The sequence below is a fragment of the Passer montanus genome, unplaced genomic scaffold, assembly GCF_014805655.1.
Source record: "Passer montanus isolate IOZ18808 unplaced genomic scaffold, ASM1480565v1 scaffold4, whole genome shotgun sequence".
Classification (NCBI taxonomy): domain Eukaryota; kingdom Metazoa; phylum Chordata; class Aves; order Passeriformes; family Passeridae; genus Passer; species Passer montanus.
Window position 1 is genome coordinate 16,320,909 of NW_024368818.1, and position 22,772 is coordinate 16,343,680.

Below are 22,772 nucleotides of genomic sequence, written 5' to 3' on the forward strand. Positions count from 1 at the left end.
AAATCCCAGTAGTACACAGCTCCAACTGACCACTTCAATTTTCTACTACCCTTTTACTACAGACCATTTTCAAATTCATCCGTTTTCAAATTCATACCTCACCCTACAGATCTAAATTGCAGAGAACTCACTATTTTAAAATGAGCATTTGCTTACCAACGTCGGAGCATTCCACGCAGTTGTAGGTGCAATCTTGGGTTGCCAGTTGGAACCACCTGTTAGTTTCTTTTCACCTGGCTGAGTCCAGTTTACATCACTTCAAATAAATTTTTAAAAAAATTGTTAGAAAAATTGGACTTTTTTATAAAGCTTTCTCAGGTAAACACCATTTCTGCTTGGAAATGAGGCTTCTTTTATTAATGAAGCTCATTTAGCAAAGGGGTTGATAAAAAATTTAATGACAACATGTTTTAGCTCAGAAAAGTAAGAAAAATGTTCAGCATGAGCCCCCTCAGTATCTCAGTCAAGTTGCCCAGAATAGGTAAGTTAGTGTATCTGACTCAGGTCAAGACATTTGAGTTAGATTTCAAGACAGCATATTATTAGCTTTCTGAATGATTTCAGAGTTGGCACAGATGGTCCCAATAAACTTGAAATTTGCCAATTCCATTTCTCCACTTTGCTGCTAGAGCAGATGTTCACTACCCTCAAATACACACACCCTGCTACAGAATTCACTTGTCTAAGGTCAGCCTCAAGACCCAGGTTGCAGTTTCACAATCTTTAAGACCACTGTGCTCACACTCAGGTCACACCAAGTATTTAAGGCGTGTTATGACTACGAGCAACAACTACAAATAAACATTTTGATGAACTACTTTTTAATATACCTAAAAGTCTGAAAGGAATCAGAGACAGGATGCCTTGCCTGCTACTGTCACTGCCACTCAGTCTACAGTCACCTTGCAACAGCTCTCAACAATTCATTACACCTTCTACAATCCCACATGTGCTCTGAAGGCTAACATTATATGTTGGTATGCACAGGTTTCAATATGTACATTCATGAAAATTTACTCCATGAAACTCCAAATGCTCAACTTCTGATTGAACATACTCACTTTTTAGTAGTTCCATTTCCAATGCCCAAATCTGTCATAAGGGAGAAAAAGAGACTACTGAAATTCTGTTTGTTTAAAAGAAATCAGTAAGTATTTACATGTTAGGGGTTCCATACTTACTGCCTACAAGATTGGCTAAAGATGAATCCAGATCATCTGACACTAATTTATTAGGCGGTACTTTGGCAACTGGAAGACTCTGGTTTTGAGAGGCCACTGTTGGTTTTAGGAGACCACCTAGTTCATCAAAGCCTTTGAATGAGAAATGTAAGTGATTTGAAACACAAGCCTCCCACAAATGTCATGACATTCAATTAGACAGCAAAGTGAATACAATGGCTAAAATACAAAATTTAACCTGGTGATGCTACCCGACACAGGAAGGACAAAAATTATGCTTTTTGATAAAAAAGATCTTTACTATGGAAATAAGATTTTATTTCAGTGGTTTAACCTATGGGACAACTTTACATGGAATGGATTCATAGTGACTGTAAAGGAGTCAAAATGTAAAACAAAGAAAAATATGTAAAGCATTTCAATCTTACAAAAAATCTATTTGCTTTTAGCAAATCAATGGCTTGGGAAAAAAGAAATCTGATGTCAAGAGTACAATGCAAAAGATCAGAAAAATATCTACTTTCCACATGCTCAAAAGAACAGAAAAAGCACTATGACTTCAATCCAAATTAACTGTATTGACTGATCATTTTCTGAAGCAATCTTAATATCAAAAGAGGAGGCAAAGGAGTGCCAAAATCCATGTTGCAGATACATAAAATGAAGATAATATTTTACCTCTTCCAAGCACACTCTACAAACTTAATCTCAGCTCAGAGCATATAAAAATGAAGGCTGTTCACTGTGTGAAATTTTAATGTACAAAATACTTAAGTGAGGGAAATCAGTGTAAACATTTCAGCAGTGTAGAAATAGTCTGTAAAGAAAAATTATTTGATTCATGCCGTTATTGACCTTTCAAAATCAGCTTTCTTTTCTTCATCTGAAACTCTGTCTCAGTAGTGTAAGTAAATACATATTAAGAGATTTATACCTCAAGAATAAAATAAATTAAAGGAAAGGACATATGTTATTTATTTTAGCAAGTGTCTTACCACCAGAATCTGGGACAACATTAGAAGATTTGTTTCCAAACACAGACTCAAAGTCAACATTAAGGCCAGCTGATGGCTGTGGCTGAGCAACAGGAGATGGAGTGAACCCTGTGGGGAAAAAAAAAAGAAATTGTATGTTTTTATACAGCATTTCCCATAAATCCACCTTTATGCAAGACAAGCCAAATAAATATTTCAGCACTGCAGAAAGGTCTCAACTGCAGGAATACCTCTGAAGTCCAGATTACACCCTGACACTGAGCAGTTTATTTGGTCTTTATTCAAAGTTACTCCTCCAAAGAAAGATTTTGTCTAAAAAACTGAACAGACAGGCCATAAAAGACAGTCCCCCTGCAATTACTTAATCTCTGGACACCTTCCTTATTCTTTTATCATATGTTTCCAATAAAATTACTGAGGAAAATGTCACCAGGCTTCTTCAGGAAAAGAAGCTGGCTAGTGTGGAATCCGTTTCAAGATTATTTGACTGAAGATTATTCCTCTGTGGTTGATACTAATCCAGCAATTCTGTTAGATACAACTGGAGTAAGATCCAAATCATCCCAAGGTGCCTGAAATATTAATGCCTTTGATTAGACACACTTAATACAAATAATTAAAAAATATAAATACAAAATGTGGACACACATTTTGCAGTAGACCATGTTTTTCAGTCAAATTTCTAGAAATTATGGCAAGATATGGGGAAGCACAGCCACATTTCAGCTCCTAGTGCTGTCCAAACTTACTTCACTTGTCTTCCATGTGTCTGTAGTGTTCTTCAAATACACAGTTATTTTTCAACACTGAAAATTTACTGCAGCATGAAGCATTGCATATGATGTTCAGCAGCATTAAGTCAATAATTCAGTACTAAAGAAGGTAATAGCCATTTGTTTGTAGTATTTTTAATGTTATATATGATCACACAAGCACGTGTATGTGCAACACCTTGGTATTCAGGCAATAACAGAAGTAATCATTGCTTTATATAAAAAGCACTAAAAAAAACCCTGCAACACCACCTTGAAAATTAGCTCTTCTGGTTTCTAACAAAAAGTATGATGACATGGAAATGAAAGGCTCACAACTACTTCAGCAGTAAAACACTGCAATGGGTAAAAATAACTGATAAAGAATACTTCTTGGATTTCATTTTGCTTCCTGAGACAGCACCTCATTTCAATCTTATTATTTTTCTGAAATCAGTCAGATTTCACCTGAAAAAATTAGTAACTACAGGATGTTATTGTTGAACATAAGCTTCAGAAAAAAAAAAGCAAATTTGGATTACCTGTTTCTTTTTGTCTTAAAGGAACAAAAGTCTCCTAACTCCATCGCTAAAATTTAGGCAATGTAATTTTCATTATAAATAAATCAAAGTAAGATGTATACAGCAAAACGTGGGAAGCAGAAATGTGGGAAAAGAGAGCGTAAATAATCAACAAACCAAAATGAGTATCTTTATGACATGTATGCCATCAAGTTGTAACAAGCCATTTCAGAGACTCTGAACTTCAGATAGGAATTCCTTTGATGGGATGTCCTGCAACTCTTAAAACCGTGCCTGTACCAATAGAAAACCTGATGTACAATAGCTCATATTTTGCTTCAGCAATCAGCCCCAACCAAAATGTGCTGAGTTTCCTACTCTCACATTTTTGAAGTTTCAAATTTTATGAAACTAAGAAGGTGAGACCATCTCCAAGACAAAACAATATACAGGAGTCCTTTGAATCAGCCCCTGAGAAAGAGCAAATCCTAGTCTTGATATCAACCACCAGCTCAGGGCGGTTTGTTTAACAAGGATATTTTGAAAGGTGCAAAGGTCAGTATTTTTAATGGAGCTTCTTTGAGCATCAAGACTTAACAGAAACAAATAACCCTGCTTTTTTAATATGGAACAAAGGGAACAGTGATTTTTATCATTTAACCTTTTTTTAAATGATGCTCACTGTTTTTTATGCAAAGATACTAAACCAAAATGCGACTTTATGGGGCTTTTAAGAACTAAGCCTTCCACAAACCATTTACTGAAGGTATTCCTAAACCTTGCACTGCAGCAATGTTTACACACCCTGCTCAGCCTGGTTTGGACAGATTATAACCTGTCACAGCCCACAGTCTCTCTAGCAACTATCAGGAAGGTGTTCCAGAATCAGCACCAGCATGGGGTTATTACACAGACATGACACAGCTGCACAAATGATTAGCCAGTACTTCAGTGCAGCAGAGACCTCTTTGTCCTGTTCTGTTGCAAAGCTTAACAGCAGTTTAGTGCACTGTTTAAGAGTAATATATCAACAAAATTGCCATAAGCAGCACGAACATCCCAATCCCTTTATCTTAAAAACAACGAGGTAGAGCAAGATGAGAAGCTACTTATAAACATGCATGTCTTTTGTGTGGTATGTAGCAACAAGTAAACTATGAGAGATCCTGAAATGGGGAGATACTCATTTCATGTTTAGACTAAATAAGCCTTAGTTTGGCAGAAACTGAAAAAATTCATTCCATTCGTGACCACACACCTGGCACAAGCACAGGAATTATAGCTAGAGCCACTAAAACAAGGCACTTCTGTAGTCAGCAACATGCCTACTAGTTCTAGGCACACAACACATTCAAACTTCTGTGTGTGTGGTAAGGCTGTATCATCCCATTACCTACCTCCAAATAGACCAGCTACAGAAGAAGGCTCATTGCGGAAATGAGAAGCGTTAGGATAAGCTTGAGGACCACAAAAAGAATCTGATAAGGAGTATCACGCGAGAGAGAAAGCCAGGAAAGGAGAAGAGGGAGTGTTACAGAAAGAGAACCAAGATACAATGCTATTCAGAATTTTAATTTCACATCAGTCTATAAATCCACATACAGTCTAATAACATAGAACCAATGGAATGAAATCAATACACATCAGACAGACAGTAAGAAACAAGTTTACACAATCTCTAACACAAAAGGGGAAAGCACAGTTTCAAAGGAACAGCTATATTAGGATCTTTTTTTTCCAATCAAATGCCATGTTTTACACCCTCAGAGGAAATGAGTGTAAAAGTTTCAAGGCATTTTTCATATACCTGAAGTATATTCATATTTGCTTGCCACAAAGGGATTTAGTTGAGTAAATGGATTGTAACGATCTAAAGAACCAGAAAGAGTTATTTTAAATCCACATTCACATCACTGTAGCACCTTGATCGTGCTAAAACTGCATCTACATGTTCCGCATGAATATGTCAGGAGGCCACCCTCTGGTTCTAGATACATCCTGAGAGCATGAGACACTGGAAGAGAATGTAATATCAATGCCATTCATTTCCAGTGACTTCAGAGCTGTCTTGTGATAAATACTGCAAAGACCAGCAAGCACCACAAAAACCCACCAGGGTCCTTGTTCATAGCTCTGCATTGCTGCAACTTTTCATGTGACTGGAGAATGAGCTTGACAGAGAAAACAAACCTGACTAAATAATCATCCTATTAAAAAAAAAAAAAGCTCTATTTCAAATAATCATTCTATATTTACATGACCCGTAACAATTTCATTGAAGCATGGAAAAGACAGATTATCACACAGCAGTACCAACTAAAAGTATTTTATATATATTTAAAGATATATTTATCTTTCCTGTTTTGTCTTTCCAAAAAAGACAGACAAGCTAGGAAACTACTTAGTTAAGTTGACAAAGTATAGGTAGTATGAATATCTTTAGAGAGATAATCCCTTTTTTACCTCTGTGAACAAGTAGCAGAGGTATCAAAAACCCCTCTTTGTTCTAACAGTCTATATTTTTCTTTGACCAATTCTAGTGAGGTTCAACCAGCTGCTGTACAACTGTCTTTAAACTTGCTTTGTTTAACAAACTGACATGTAATTAAGTGATTTTTCATCTATGAAAACAAACTAAATCTTCATATGGAAAAGTAATTAAATTACTCTAGAGCTGTATCAACACAAATGTTGAAAGTATTTCTAGTGAGATATCCATGCTGAACCATCTCCAAAGTAAGATGTGAACAGCTTTTAACAGACGAGTTATTAGTTTATGGCCCCATAGGTAAACAGTAGATTATGCATCAATATGTGCACGACTTTAATAGCTTTGTTAATGACTACATGACTGGGGCAAAAACTTCAACTATAAAAAAAAAATCAGATTAGACTCCTTTGTTTAAAAAGAGCATTTCAACCTGAGGAAGAAAGTAACAGCATTTTCTTTCTCAGGCATATGCAGCATTTTACCTTAAAATTCCCAAGTACAAGAGAATGTAAAACTGCACTCAAGCAACTGCTCTAACTATAACTGTTTCTTTACATCAGGTTAGAATCCCATCTAGGCAGCCAAGAAAGGATTTTAACACCATTTTTATTGTAGAGCTACTAAATCAAATCCTAACATAGCACAAAATCAGCCCCAAATGGCCAGCTTTTATTTTCTGAAAGGCTGCAAAAATATATTTTAGAAACTAAAATAATGTTAAATTTTTAGGAAATAGGAAATTAGTTTAAAATGGTACTTTACCAACAAATATTTCATGTGTGGGTGTCCTACTGGTGAAAGTAGATACATCAGAAGACACAGACAGATGAGCAGCATCGTTAGTTTTTGTAAGGAAAGGATTTAGGTTTGGAATGGCATCATCAACACTATCAACAGTAGCAGAAAAAGGATCTGTTCAATTCCAGAAAGCAAGAGAAAGAAGAAAAAGGAGACAGATTTAGTTTTCTCCTGACATCTAAGTTTGGGATGACCTAGCTATTTATCTCACTTTCAAGTTGTCCAGGACTGCAGATACTAGCTACTAATTTCTTCTTTTTTAATTTTTAAATTATTAACACCACCTTCTAAACTATGCTTCTTCTTGAGTGTGTTTTAGACTGAAACTAACTACGTTATTCCTCTTCAAACACAATCACTTTTTGTTTCTCACACTCATGTTCTGACATTTGCAACAAAATCTCTGGAGCAGGGGATGCCTGTCAGCTCTACAGAGCCCAAGGTGCTACACGAGGATTCCATGCAATAAAATCCCCAAGACAACTTTACAAACCTTAACAAAACAAACTGATCTGAATTTCTCTTTCTCCAGACTGTATTTATGGATTTTTCTGTTACTGAGCATCACAAAATTTTCAAGAGCTATGATTATACAAAGGTAACATACAGGACATAAGCACTTTCCTTGGTACCTGGGGCATCAGGAACAGCAGCTTGTTGTGGGTATGCTGTTACCTGCAAGCAAGCAAAGGACTGCTCTGCTTTTACAGACAACAGACACTAAGCCGTAACGAGGAATATGTTCCTTACTAAAAACCTGTCAGACTGTACTGGAATGAAGGAAACATGGATATATCCAAGTGACTTCCCAAGGCACATAGTTTCAAGGTTTCCTGAGAATGGATGCAGTTGCCAAGCTAAAGTATTCCTGTAAATCAGAATCCAACAGATAAACAGGATAGAGAAGGCAGCTATAACACTTGTTCACTGAAGGAGCTGTGGTTTAGCTGTCTAGTTTCAGAGCCTGTGAAACCTTGATGGAAAATTTAAGAACTCACTAGGTAGAATCAGCAAGGGCTGTATCTAGTCCTACTCATTATTGTGCCTAGAACTGCAGCTTGATCTTCTAGACAGTGCCACTACAGAGAAATTTCTGAATAACAATTATAGGAAAGATGTGTTAAATACTTCAGTTCTTGGCCCTTTTTTTTTTAAACCTGGCCAGTTTATGCATTTATCCATAACTCTTGTAAATACCATCGTGCTGCATGAAGCAGTTTTGAAGTGTAAATTATTTTCTCTGCCTGAATCTGACCTCCTGATTCTTAGCTGTAAAGTCCCACACAGCTTCATAATGTGCTCAGCTGCACAAAAGTCCTAATGGAAACAAAATAACTACATTACTCTTTGCAGCCTTAAAGCATGCTTTGATTTGCTGCAAGCTCAAGATATGTTGTTAGGTAAGACCTGACTTTTCCCCAAATTGCTTGGCTATGTTGCAAGAACAAGTGAAATACCTAAAAGACCTTTTCCTAAATCATTCAGTCAGCAAAATGACAGTGTCCAACACTGAACAAAAGATAAGCAGAATAAGCTGATATAATATTTGTAATATATGACACAAATACAAAATTACATATTGCCTTATGATGTTTTCTATACTGGACATGCCAATCAGCCAGTTGCCTGAAGCTAAGTCCTTGTTTCAGCTACTCCTTAAAACTGCTTTCTGCTTTGAATGCCATTTTTAAAAATGTAGAAGAAACAAATCTGTCAATAAAAATGGGGCAGATTATCTGTTCATCAGTTCTTCCTTGCTCTTTCTGTTGCTGCTTCATGTTCTACTTATTTTATTGGTTCTCTTTATATATATTACATAAGTGGAAAAAATTCAAACAGATGGGTCAAAATGTTCATTTCCACACTGATACCTGTTTTGCTTCTGAAGTTTAGGTATAGATTGATAGCTGGGAAATATACCAGAAATAGCTGTAATGGTCTCCAAAGAACCCAAACAAATAGTACAGACAGAACAATATGGAAGAAATTAAGAAGCACAAGTTTTTAACTGTATTTGTCTGAAACTACCATCGACTAAAATTATTTTACACATGCACTCATCCAGAAAACAACCAAAAACTACTTTCTCTTCCCAATTCCCAAGGTTGTATATGGAACTTCCTGTGTTTTGACTAGTTAGACAAGATAATCCAACTTCAGATTATCAAGATTTGCTCAGAAATTTAACCCTTTCTCAGATTCTTTGCTTGTCTACCCGATTCTAACTCTAGCCAGCATGTCCAATCTCGTCCAAGTCTCAGAACTTGCAAATGTTAGTAACAAAAGAAACCAAAAATTAATTGGGTTTTAAACCCTAATTTACATTTAAACCCATTTATATTCAAGTATTAAAAATTGCTGTCAATTCTGGAAGCAACACCTCAATGTTTTTAAAGCCCAATTTTATCCTTGAATACAAATGGCATCTGTTTGTGTCTATGGAATCATTTTGCACCTGCATGCTCTCATTAGGCATTAATAATTTAAGTGCATTTAAAAGAGTAGTTTGAAATTTGCAAATTTCTACCTTTAAGTAATCCAATTAGAAGTATTTTGTCTGAAAAAAACAGTGACAAGGGATTTTCAATGGTATCTTTTACAGTCTGAAATAGGTAAAGTGAAAATATACAATCAGAGAATCCACTGCCCAGGAGTTTAACCTTTTTAGTTTTTACATTTTTGGAAGCACAAAACTAAAGGCAATGACCCAAATATAATGCTTCTGTAACAATTTATTGTTTTATTACACACCTAAGAGCTTCTGCATAAAATTTTTAACAGTAACTGATTTCAGCTGATCTGATACTCTTCTCAAAGCCACCAGATACACCAAATACAAACATCAGCATGTCAGAAAATTACCTAAGGGAGGGATGCTGTGCAGTGGTTAGAGCACAGGACTGGAAATAGCTCAGGTTCCATTCTTGGCTCTGCCACTGACTTGCCGTATGACTTCAGACAAGTCAGTTAACTGCTCAGATTTCCCCATCTGTAAAATGTGGAAAGCACTTCTTATCTACCTCACCTGTGTAAAGTGTGTTTATGTCTGTAAAGCTGAAGAGCTGGGGATTTTTTGATGAAAGGTAACACAAAAAATGGTGATCCCAGAATTTTAGCCTAAAACTTCAGCAGACAATCCAAAATCTTTATAGTTAATTAATTCTTATAAGTATTTAGCAATGTGTCAATAGTAAGCAGAAATATCAACAACTAGTACTAAAGACTCATACCACGAGCAACACAACATTGAACAAACACAGACTTTCAGGCTCAACTTTCAGGGTCATGAAGAAATGCCAAATTGTGATGTGATCTTTGAGAGGCAGATAGTTCCCCTTTCATATCTCACACATGAAACAAACAGGACAAGCTGAAACAGAAGGTATTGTGCAAAAAGCAATCAAGAGGAGCCAAACCATTTTTTCTCCATTTCTAAACTCTAAGCCTATTATAGCACTGAAATTTGTATGCCTCACTCCATACACTCCTCACTATGTCTTTCTCCAAAGATGCTTTGCTCAGCAGAACTAAAGAACAAGCAAACTACTCATTTATTTTGGAAGCTGCCACCTATATTAGTAGCGTCTTCCTCACTCAAAATTGTGTTATTTCCCTACAAACAAATGTGAGAAGGTATAGAAAACAAAGTACACAGCAAAAAGTAAATAGGAAAGCAGAATACATACACAGCTTATTATGAAGATACATTAGATAGCTGGAAAGATGTTAAGAGCTATAGCTCATAAAAAGAAATAGGGAAGTAAAAATTTAGAACAGGGTTGTTCTGATACCTATGAAACTTCCTGAAGCAGCGACTCCCAATTTTTCGCATCATAAAATAAAACATTTTTGCAAGCATCTAGTTTAGAAAAAAATAATCTGGAAATAGCCACACAGTTCAGGAGTTTACTATTTTATTAAGCGTCATTTATATAGAAAAATAAACCAACACAACCTCCCTCTCCATCTGTAATAAAGCTCTTGAATCCTCCACCATGATAACCAACAGTTATATTGGCAACATAATGCTGTATCTGAATTATTCTGGAACACTGCAAAGCAGCCAAGAACTCAGAGTAAACATCAAAATGCTGCAGTACTCAGACCAATCTAGAAGGAAAATTCATGACTTTCTAGAACTCTCTTGCTTGACCCCGTGGTTTGAGAACTTGACTGTACCAATAAGATCATTTCAGCTTATTCAGTCCATCCTAGAAACTGGGCAGAATGAAAATTTGGATGTTCTGGAGCACATTTCAGAGGGAAGAATATAAATTTTGTCTCTCACTTAAGATGTCCAACCACAGCTTTTAGCTGATTTGCTCTTGTAGTTATATGAAATATAGCAGAGAATTTGTAAAGAGAAGCCTTATTATTTCAGTAACTAACTATGGCCGTTCTTTCTATGCACAGTTGTCACAAGTGCCTCCTTTCAGGCTTCATCCAAGTTCTGCATTAACATCACCAGGAAATTTGATTTAATATTAGACAAAATTTAAAATATGTATTAAAATGGTCTTGAATTCAGGTTCCTGTGTTTGCAGCATAGAATGCCTCTTTGACATCTTCACTGAACTGACTTTTAAACAGCTAAGTTTCTGCAGCTGGCTATGTGGATCTTGAAGAGAGCAGTTATGAGACTGGCAGAGCTCATCAACAATTAAAGTAACTTTGCTAATAAGAAAACATATTAAAAAAATTAGAATTACCACACACTGCTACATGATTTTTATCTATACACATATTTTACTTTCTCATCCCTTTATTCACCTGTAATGTCTTAAGATCTTCTTTTTAAGGAGGAACTAGCCCCCTATTAGGGGGAACATGTACAGGAACATGGCCATAGCAATTAGAACCTTAATCCAACTCAGAATTCTTACCTCCCCAGGTACTTCCTACTTGTGGAGCAGCTGATATAGGATGTACAGACGGATGAAAAGTTGGCTGCAAATCAAGCAGATCATTTGGCAGCTTTGAAGTGCTACAAAGATAAATTAATACAATTGTTTGAACTACATCACAGTTTTCAACATAGGCAAACACTAGCCACTGTCATCATTAATGAAAGCTTTGTTACAAAATGGTTATTATAAAATGGATAAAACTGAGCCAAAATCAGAAGGGCTGGTGAGCTCCATATTTTCAATTCTGTAAAAAGGTGTTAATTCAGCAAGGTAAGTTTATGTTATGCCAAGGGACTTTTCTCAAAGCTGTCCAAGACAGACACTTGTCTTCACAGTCCAACACCAGGCTAGATGTTATATTCAGAACTCTTCATAAACTTTTGAAGTCACCTCATGAAAACTCTATAACACAACAAAAAAAGACAGTCAAAGTGAACTCTAATGGGCTGCACCACCAAAGTATTACTCTAAATTCCACAACTCCCATCTCTGCTGAGAAACTACGTCACAGCCGTGAGCTATTGAAGACCTTTGGGGAAAGAAAAATCTAAAAGGCCTTAAAACACTTGATCACACATCAGGCATGTGAATGAAAACATATTTAAGTGCACATTTTAGACCAGTCAAAACCAAACTGAGATCTTATAACATCACATGGAAATTAAGAGTCAAGGCTTATATACAACTGCCGCATTAATTTGAGTCAGACAAGAACAGTAAAATTCATCTTCTTGCAGAGAGTTCATTTTACACTTTAAATAAGTCTTGGGAAAAAAAGAAAAGAAAAAAAAAAAAGACTACTGGTCTTCTCCCAGAAACTTTCAGGACATGAAATGAACCCAAATCTGCACATGTCTTCTACTAAGCACAGAAATTGAATCACTGTGACACCCAAACATCTCTCTAAATGAGACCAGCACAAGAGTTTAATGGCTAGTAGTGACATACTAGATTTCTGTATATTTCTTGTTCACCCTATCACTTGCATAATTCAGTTTTTGGTATTGCATGATTCATTTCAGCAGTGATTAAAATCACATTTTGCCACTACCGCTCCTATTAAAAAGCAGCATGGTCTGGCATTGCCCTGTAATGTGCACAGCTGAATAAAGACAATTTTAAAGGTAAAGCTTGTTGAAGATAATGACAGGGATTAACCAGACACATTGCATCTAATAGCAAGCCACTGACCTTCTGACCCAGCATATCCCCTTCATGACAACTCCTGCTTTAAAATCTGTTCTTTGCTCATAACAGTCATTCTGCCAGCAAGGAAATTTGAACAAGAAAAACTAGCATTTGGAGTTTTTTTACAAGAAAACACTCTTGTCCTCACTATGCAGCATTTCTGTCTGTTTAAAGAAGATTTATCAGATGTTTCTATGTTTCAGACCTCTTAAAAAACAACATCAGATACGCAAGTTCAAAGCACACACCCATTTCAAGTTTTCTGGCCTCTAAAAAGCAATTTAAAAAAATCTTTTTACCAGGAAGTCTTTCTGTTACTAACACTGACAGATTCTCTAGCTTCTTATATGTGACTCAGCTATTTACCACATATTTGGTGTCAAGTAATTTCCTACAATAGCTTTCTAATGGGAAAGAAAGCTGTCAAAAGAGCAATAGATTCTTATGTGAGCTCTAACAGAACAACTAAGCAATCCCTTCAGGTTTAGGATCAGGCTCAAAGCAAAAAATATGACTTCAGAGCATGGATTCCTTCTATACTGATAAAAGCACTGTACCTTCTGCTGCTGCTTAGTTTGACAGGTATTTTACAGAATGAAGATCACACACTTGCTCATACCAACAGCTCCTGTTAGTCAAAGACCAGGATTAGCATGCAGTGAGTACTCCTGCACTTTCTTTGCAGGTCCTTGCAGAAATCTTCCAGATACAACATAAGACCTGCCTTTCATTTCAAACCCCGTTTCAGGCTTTTCTTTTTTGGAAAAACTAGCCAGAATATTTGCCTTTCTACCTTTAAAGGTCTAGAAATGCATTTTATGCATGACTTCTCAACCAGAATTTTTATTTGACATCTCAAATTTACTTGTAATGTTCCTTAGGGACAAAGCATGTGTATTTTACAGTTCCAATCGTCTGGCTTACGGACTAATAACAGCTACAAGAGCTGTCAGCAGTCCATTTTTACCAGAAACCTCTGCAAAGAGATGAGAATACAGTTTTATGTTATTTATTGCAATAGGCTGTTTTCCCATCAGCTTCACTATAATTTCTTATCACATTGCTAATGTACTCTACACCCAACCAATCTTGTGCAATATACGCTCTGCGGCAGAAGTTTAGAGGAAACCCTTGGGGCAGAACATCTCCCAGTGGAGGATTCAGCATACCTGTTGGAGGAGCTAGGGGTAGAAAAAATATCAATGGCTGGTGTAGTCATTATGCTTCCTGCTGCAGTTGACACAGGAGAAGCTGCTGTGGTTAAAGAGGTATGAGGCTTCTTTGCAAGTTCTTTTAGACGTTGCTCCTGTTGGGAAAATGAGCTGGTATAAGAAATCTGAATATTTGTGTACATGACATTGGAGGTAAATAAAGCAGAACTATAGAATCATTTATTCCACACACTAGTGTTCGCCACTTGTAATTACAGGAGTCAGTGGTGCCACAAATGCTTCAGAAAACTATTTTAACAAACCCTCCACAAGCTGTACCATCTAAGTAAACACAATTCTATTTCCAGCACTTTGTCAACAGTACATGTTCATTATTAAAAACTCTGGTTTCCCCTTTGCTTCTTTATGAATCCTAATAAGCTATGAAAAAGAACACAGGAAAAGCATTTTCAATTAAAAATTCGGTATGCTTACCTTTAAAGCTTTTAAGAGAGCCTGTTCTTCCTCTAACGCAGCTTGTTTTTCCCTTTCATCCACTTTTGTGAGGGACAGGCCAGTGCTTGCAAGGGAAGAGACTGCATTGGAAAGGGTGGTAGCCCTAAAGTAATTGGACAGGAGAAAAGCTGGCTGTTAACAGACAACACGTGATAGCAGCTCGCTCGTATCCACCCAGTCTCCTCCTAAGCTCTCTGTAGCATTGGCTAGATCTTACACTGCACAAGTGAAAAGTTTAAATAAGATACATTATATGAAATGCAAAATTAAAAGTGCCCAGAAATCTTGCAGTGTACTCTGCTGGCTTTTCGATTTTCCACCTTAAATGCTTCCCCTCCAAACTGCATCACAAAACTCACATTTGAAGCCTTTTCTCTTTTCCTGTTTGCCTAAAATGATATTATTTGTAGGCACACAGCAATCTCCAGTCATTTCAAATTGTTGAGCTCCATTTCAAATTGTTGTTAATTTCACAGGCTTAGTGAACAAACTATCAATACTTTTAATATATCCCGAAGGAAATTTGTAATTTATCATCATGTTTAACAGTATGCAAAAAGACACAAACCAAATATTTAACTTTTAACAGAGTAATCTTATAAAAGAAAGCAAATATTCTAAAAATTAGCATTATTTCTAATTTTTAGAAATAAACAGTGCCCTAATAGTCACTGCCATAATGAGCTCATAAAATATTACTGCCTCTGTTTTTGAACATGCAATAAAGAAATGCTATTTAATTTTACAAGTCTTACTCTTACCCCCAAGATTATGCTTTGTTAAATTTGAACAATGAAATTTGTCATGTAGAGGGGACTTTTCTATATTTCCTGCTGTATTTTGGAAAGCACTCACAATAATTTAAGTCTATGCATTATGGCTTTCACTTCCAATTACTTTCAAAATTCATTCTTAATATAAGGACTTCCTGGAAGCATGTCCTTTCTTTTGACAAAACAGGGATTAAAGCTGACATGTAAAAGTCTAACAACATGCATTTATTCATGTTGCATACATTGCAGAAGTCTAATTATTAATATAAAATGAACATTTGCAGGTAGTAAATGAAAGAAACTTAGTTTCTCTTCAGAAGTTCAGGATCAAAAGCTAAAAGTATAAGTAGGGATGCTAGAGGATGCCCTTACAGCTCCTTGGATTCTAGTTCTGCTGACCTGAAAGAAGCTGTTTTAAGATATGACAACATGCTAATCCATCATTGCTCATACAATGCCTTTAAGGAAGCCTCCTCAAATCTTAATTTACAATGAAATTGAAAAAAACCTGATTTAACACTCGATTTGACAACTGTCCAAAAGGACAAGCGTGTAAGCACCTGCTTGCAGCTGTGGAATCTTTGATTTTCTTCCCCTCTAGAGAAGCTAAATGTTGTTCCAAAGCATCAAGAAGGCTACTCGGTGCCTGCAAAGAGAGACATTGGGGAATACATTTGAAGGAACCAATAGTTCAAATATTTTCAGACAATGCAACTCTAGGGCAACTGGTACAACAGCTCTGAATATTTTTACTCCCTCTTGGCATTCTGTACGTATTTAATGACTTCAAGTATAAGGTGATGTTGACTCATTACATTATTCCATCACAATGATTGATCAGCAAGGACTGAAATAAGTCATGAAATGTTAAAATTAACAGCTAGGAAACAGCAGGCAGATAATCAGAAGCAGTCAGTGTTTTAAGAGACACTAAGAAGAAAATTGTACCTAGAGTAATTTCTTTGTGCATGTTCTGCAAGCCTTCACATTAACTTCAATAGGCATATAGCCAAACGCAAGGCTGCTAAAAGCCACAGCTTCGTAATATCATGCAAGACTTGCATTATGTGACCTCACAGACATAAACTGCGTCTTCAAGCATGACGGAAATAAGGTTATCTTAAAATTCAATTAGAGAATGACAGAAATGCTATAAAAATTTTACAACAGGATCACAGAATATAAAAGCCAGGCTCTGACAGAGCTTGGATTTAATCACAAACTGAGAGAACTTGGTAACAATGTATACAATAATGCCTAAGTGAGTATCATAATGGCATTTCTGATCATGCAACCCTAAAATTACACATACATGCACTGGCAAATACATAATAGGTTTATCTACCTGTGAGAGATCTGGTATATCTCCTCTGTCAATTCCAACTTGCTGTAATAGAACAAATGAGCTTTAGAACCTGTTTTCTTTTAAGGCAGAGATGCTCAGAAAGGAAACAACGTTAACATGAAGTAATGCAAAAAGCACAAACCTGTTCAATACAAATTTTACATCTCCAGAGTCTGTACTCCTAATGGCTGGTTGTAATAAATTCTTCTTAAATGTATATACATTGAAGCAGGTATATTATACAGATATTTTAACAGATAGAACCTCAGAAACAAGAGAGCAAGAACCTAGTGTTTTAGAACCTGAATAAGTTTGCCTATCTCACAATTTACATGGCAAACTCTCAGACCTACTGATACGCAGGATATATTTGATGAAACAAAGCATCAATGAAGTTTTGTAAAGAAACATTTTCCTAAAATGCAGATGAAATTTAGGATGTTTGCAGCAGGACATATACTGTTACAACAGAAAGATCAATACTCTCAACTTCAGCTGATGGTCTTATCAGCTGAAGACAGTATCTCTGACAGAGACACTGTCAGGACAGACAGCAAGCCAAGCTTGTAGGCTTATTAATTTGTTAAGAGAGGTATGAATACCAAGGAAATAAAAACAAGAAGAGGAGCACACCTCAACTGAGGAATTACATAATATTAGGATATCAATTTAGCAGTGATCTAGAAACAGGAAGGCAACATACTAAGCATTTTTCTTTAAAAACCCACATAGTAAACATTTTGCAAGGTAATTGCTTTTCCCTCTATGAGCACACCTACAGCAAAAAATCTTGAAGAAATCCCGTGTTCATCTGTTTGTCTCAGTTGCTTATTTCTGAAGCTGTTATTACATCTAAAACTTCTGGTAGAATTGTGGGTTTCAAACTAGACCACAGCTAGAAACATAGAAAGCAGATGACTGTGAAAGTTCCTTTGTTTAAAGCAAGTCTATTCTTCAAAGAAAGCTCACAAGTATTCCATAACCAAGGAAATTTTAAAATGCACATTAATACACTCTCCTCAAGTAAAAGATAAACCAATAAGCACTCCACAGTCAGGTTTTCCAATACCGTCCTCAAATTAACTAATCACCAGTGATGAACAAGATGACCCTTGAGAGAATAGCAAATAAGCAGGAAGGAAGAAGGACCTGTTTTATGATAAAATAAGCACTTTACAAGCTTTTTCAAATAAACAGCTAAGTTGATTGGCTTAAGTTTACCTCTGCAACTTTAAGGAACTCTGAGATCCGTGTCATTCTAGTGAGGAACTTCTTATATATATCAAGGCCTTCTTTGCATTGGTTCTTTTTCATATCAAAGTATTTTTCTAGAAACAGTAAGAATAATTGCATTAAATAAGAAATCAAGATTTGCAAAGGATATGCAAAGTAAAAGCATATACACCAAGGCAAGCAGAAAATACCTGCAGATCTGTTATTATGATAACTGCAGAAGTCATTACGTCTAACTTGCACCAAATGACAAAAAGTTCTGTCAAATGTGAGCTATTGGTTCAATGCATGCAATTACACCTTACCTTACATCTAGTACCTTACCAGGTACTAGCTACCACAAAAGCATAACCACCTCGAAGAGGACAATCAAGTTTAAGAATAGGTCACTCAAAGAAATGTAAATTCATCTTCTTGGGAAGAAGAACAAAGAAAGAAAGGGCAGTTTTACAATCTGGCAGTCAAATATCTACTCTATTCCAGTGGTCAGATATCAGGCAAGATTTTGATCTTGTCTGACAAACTGATGCCTCTTACTATGGTCTGGGGCAGAAAACACCAGTGCTGAAAGTGAGAGGGTCCCACTCCTCTTTCAAAAAGCCCTTTCAAGGCCTGTTGCTTCTTTTTTATTAAGCTTCACTCAAAGCATAAGTTGAAAGCAAGTGCATATTATTTCTTACCAAGGGAAAGGAAGCTGACAGGGGCATCACACTGGAAGACTGACTGACTTCAGATTGTCCCTTACTGACTTATTCTGGATTTGGCTTTTCATTTTGCAAGCACTGGGTAATGACAGCATAACAAAATCAAGTAAGTCAACCGATTACTTTCAACTTAATTCTTTCCTAAATTTAGGAAAATTCATCTCCAGTATGTGTAAGTGAAAGGGCCTTAACCCTGAATTTTTAATTCTCATTAATCTAGGAAAATAAGACAACCAGTCATGGAAACAAAGCAACATTAAAGTTTCAACAGCCAAGCCATCACTGATGTTGTGACCGCAGATTTGCAACTGACCATAACTGATTCCTTTACTAGGAAACACAAATTGTTTCTTAAGAAAATCCCCAACCAACATTAATATTATAATTCAGGTTTGCCATGCAGTTCAATAAGACAAAATAAAAAAACAAAACCAAAAAACACAAACCCAAAACCAATGCACAAAAATACCCAACAAAGCAATGCAAGAAAAAAAAAGGTGAATAAAATCTTGGATGGACTTTGCTTTCAGATTTTACCTAACCATGGGTACAAAGCAATGTCAAATGCAACTGCACAGACAAACACTCGAAATAACAGTAAAATTTTGATGTTTTACAGTAAGACTGTTTCAGTTTCTCAAGAGAGCAGCTCTCATGAATCATTCACTGAGTTCCCCCCTCCCCAGAGCTGAGCATTGCAGAAAGCAGTTGTATTTACCCAAGAGGTTAATAATCCCTTCGTTATATGCCGCGAACAGTCTAATGGCATCTTTGAAGAGGAGCATGAAGGCAGCATTAATTACACCATTTGTAAGTTCATTGCTATTAACCTAGGAAGATCAGAGAAAAAGTTAATTGAACAGGATTGATCTCTTACTGGAAAACTTCTAGTTAAATTTCAGCTCACTATCTCAAGACAGGCTTTTCAGTCATCTCACTGGCTGTTAGCAGGAAGTACCACTATAACTAACCAACAGTTTCACCACAGAATTAAATCAAATCATTTTGGCAGACATTTTTGTCAACCAATGCTAATGTTAACTAACTTAACTAAAAGACAGAGGACATAAATAATCAGCTTTTCAACAAACAAGCAATTCTTACATAAGGTACACAATAAAAACACAGTAATTTAGCACAAAGCATTCTCTCTAGTGAGCATTGTATCTATTTTTTTCTGATTTCTTGGGGGTATACCAATGCATAAAATAATTTGTGCTCTTTAAGCTGTGCAGATAACATGGAACCAAGAGCAAGACATTTAATCTTGACCTATTTTACGTATTTGTACAGCAAGTTGATGGTCTGTAGAAATGTACATGCTGCTAAACTTACATTAAAGTCAAGAAGTGCATCCATTTGATTTTGTATAATTGGTACAGTTTTTAACAGTTTTTCTGTGCTCATTGTTCTCATCACTCCATCAGCCCTATTGTGAGGGGGAAAAAAAACCAACAAAGAAAATTCTTCACATGAATTTTGAAGGCAATTGTTAGTAAGAAACAACAGAAAATATATCAGGTCATCAGAGAAAACATTTAAGTCTCTGCCATACAAAGCCATCCTTGTGGTGTTTAGGAATGGTGTCTAGCCAACATAATCGTAATAATTTGTCTTTCTGCGCTGCAGTTATTTGGTCAAAATATTACTCCAAGATAAACTTTTATTCAAAGAAAATGAAACTGATAGTGTTTAGAAATATAGGAGAGCTATAATGCATCAGGTAACATAAAAAACAAAACTCCAAAGATTATTTTTGAAGCAATTTTCATGTATTCTTTTTCCAATCACCCAAATATTATTTTGTATCAGTTTGGACTCTTTTCAAATTATGAAGAAAGAAAGAATAAAAAAATGCAGCAGTATGTTTTTCAGAAAGATTCTAGAGACTACATGAAATTTCCTTTTTAAAGCTGACCACCAATATTTGCTTGTTTATTAATTGCTTAGATTGATTAGACTAAGATTGGCTGCACATTTGAAAAAAAACATCAAATGAATACCAAAAATATCTGAGAAAAGCAACAGCTGAGGAAAGGACTAAATCCCCTCAGTGACATGAAACAACTGCTTTCTGTAAGACAAATCAGACAGCCTTGCAGTTCATCAGCATGCACAGAGCAAACCAAATACTTCCTGCAAGTGCAAATCTCATAGTGCATCTTCACAGAACAGTTTGTGGCTGTTCTCCAGGTTGGAAAGCAGTGGGGAGCATGCTGCTTCCAGCTCTCTACTTGTGCTGTGTATTTACTCCTAACAGCAAACAGCAAATGCAAGAAACTGAATGGGGCAGAGCATGGGTGTGAGAGCCCAGAGTAAAACGGAGAAGGAAAGACAGATTGCTGCCATCAGAACAGTTATTCCTCTCGGCTCACAGAAGGACCTCCAGGCACATGGTGCAGGCTAAATAATTCACCTTATTAGACCTAAAACAACTGTGTATCCCTCTAGAGCTGCTGCAGCCACCTTACCGCACACAAACCTTAGGTTTGGAAAATACTGTTTTGTGTTGTTGGCAATCAATCCAAGCAACTCTAAAGGCAGAATGAGAAAAAGGAGCCCAGGCATCCTCCTTTTACTCTACTGTCACAATTCAAACCAAAATGGACTCAACATTCTCAGCAAGGAGGCAGAAGGGATTTGGCCAGTGTTCTAAGGCCCCACTCCAAATGCCTTTACAATATTAATGCAAAATACCATTAGAGAGCCCATTACTACAATTAATTCATTCAATAGTATTAAATTCAGATTTCTGTGGATTAAACATTAAGTTTTTACTTTCAATATAAATTCCCCTAATATGGGTGATAAAAGACACCCAAATGTAAAACTAGCATTATGCTTTTAAATCTTAAAAAGCACCATATAAAAAGATAATGGACAAAGACAGAAGGACTCAACTGTGAGTGGTACCTTCTCTCAAGCCTTCCCAAAGAAGAGCTCCAGATTAACTAATTCACTATAACATATAATTTACCAAACTACTGGTGCTCTTTACTGTGTTATTTTACATGTAAACAGGCACCTGGTCTCAAAATAACTGATTTCTCTTAAATGAGCACACTTTCCAGAGAAAATTTGTATTCTTATGGACCAGCCCAGGATAGGATCTGCTGTAATGTACTATTAAAAGTACAAACTTACACTACCTTCACAAAGGTAGTAAGCTTCCCACAGATATTTTGTGACAAGAACAGAGGAACACTAGGAAGGACTGCAAGGTGTTTCACCTGTCATTTAAACCTTCCAGTGCTACAAGCACAAATAAATTGCATGGTCCTCTATATTACATAAAAGGCAAAGTATGTAGTCTATTGTGAAAGATTTGTTCAAACTTCTACTTTTTTATATAGACTTCCATGCATACCATCTTTCATTCCTTACATTGAAGTGTTAATGTTTAAAGATAAAAACTTACAATAACTGAATTAAAATATTTTTTACAACACACATTATTGGGCAGTTGGACCTTTGTGTGTCGTGGGAGATATTCAAAAAATAAAAGGAATCATTATTGCCTGTATTAAGCCTGAGCTAACATCAGTATTTTCCACTAGAATTACAGGACATACAACAAAACCTCAAGATCAGTAAAACAAAATGTAGTCCTTACCCTCTTTTTACTTTTGTGAAGTCAAAAGCCACTTGTCTATAGGAAACTGCCTTTTCATTCAAATACCTGCTATACCGCCTGATAAACGTTGACATGTCATAACCTAAAAAATAAGTTTCAGGGGATTATTACATACCTAATCAAAGAATAAGAATGTTATTCAAAATAAAGTGCAAAATATTAACACAAGACAGCTCCATTGACTATGCAAAATTGTGCAAAAATATGATCTGAAAATAACTGCTTACGTCATTGTAGTCACCATGTAAATCAAACAGACAATACCACAAATATCTAGACAACCTCAACTATGTAAAAGTTTACACTTCACTTCCTAAGCAAATCACTTTCACAAGCCAATTTTTATGCAAGTTTTTATAATACAATAGAAATTACTATTAAAAAAATTAAATTATGCATTCACAAAGGCATTCACACCAGCTCCCCAACACCTTGTCTCATTTGCAACTGAATATAAAAAAAAAAAGGCTTTGATGGAAACACCACAATATGACAGAAATATTTCTCTGTTAAGTTAGCAGTGATAGCAAATATTTTGATAAGTGTCAGTCTAGGGGTATAGACTAAGAAGAAGGATCTGTTC

At 36.0% G+C, this 22,772-nt stretch overlaps 1 protein-coding gene across 10 annotated transcripts in view; it reads right to left on the minus strand.

The window, feature by feature from the left end:
• PICALM (phosphatidylinositol binding clathrin assembly protein) overlaps positions 1-22,772 on the minus strand; it is a 65,842-nt gene that overhangs the window by 14,561 nt on the left and 28,509 nt on the right. For 6 of the 10 annotated variants that reach the window (XR_005628545.1, XM_039718264.1, XM_039718267.1 and 3 more), the window contains exons 4-18: positions 22,169-22,271; positions 19,891-19,984; positions 19,274-19,385; positions 17,840-17,946; positions 16,619-16,660; positions 15,834-15,919; positions 14,480-14,603; positions 14,003-14,139; positions 11,622-11,722; positions 6,703-6,852; positions 4,847-4,927; positions 2,177-2,284; positions 1,182-1,313; positions 1,062-1,092; positions 157-256 (exon numbers count right to left, since the gene is read on the minus strand). Coding sequence is in view for 9 of the 10 variants with exons in the window: in XM_039718264.1 (XP_039574198.1) it covers positions 157-256; positions 1,062-1,092; positions 1,182-1,313; positions 2,177-2,284; positions 4,847-4,927; positions 6,703-6,852; positions 11,622-11,722; positions 14,003-14,139; positions 14,480-14,603; positions 15,834-15,919; positions 16,619-16,660; positions 17,840-17,946; positions 19,274-19,385; positions 19,891-19,984; positions 22,169-22,271 (1,508 nt within the window). In the remaining variant the exon portion in view is untranslated. The remainder of the gene's footprint in view (positions 1-156; positions 257-1,061; positions 1,093-1,181; positions 1,314-2,176; positions 2,285-4,846; positions 4,928-6,702; positions 6,853-11,621; positions 11,723-14,002; positions 14,140-14,479; positions 14,604-15,833; positions 15,920-16,618; positions 16,661-17,839; positions 17,947-19,273; positions 19,386-19,890; positions 19,985-22,168; positions 22,272-22,772) is intronic. The other 4 variants (XM_039718271.1, XM_039718270.1, XM_039718272.1 and 1 more) reach the window with 2 other exon arrangements.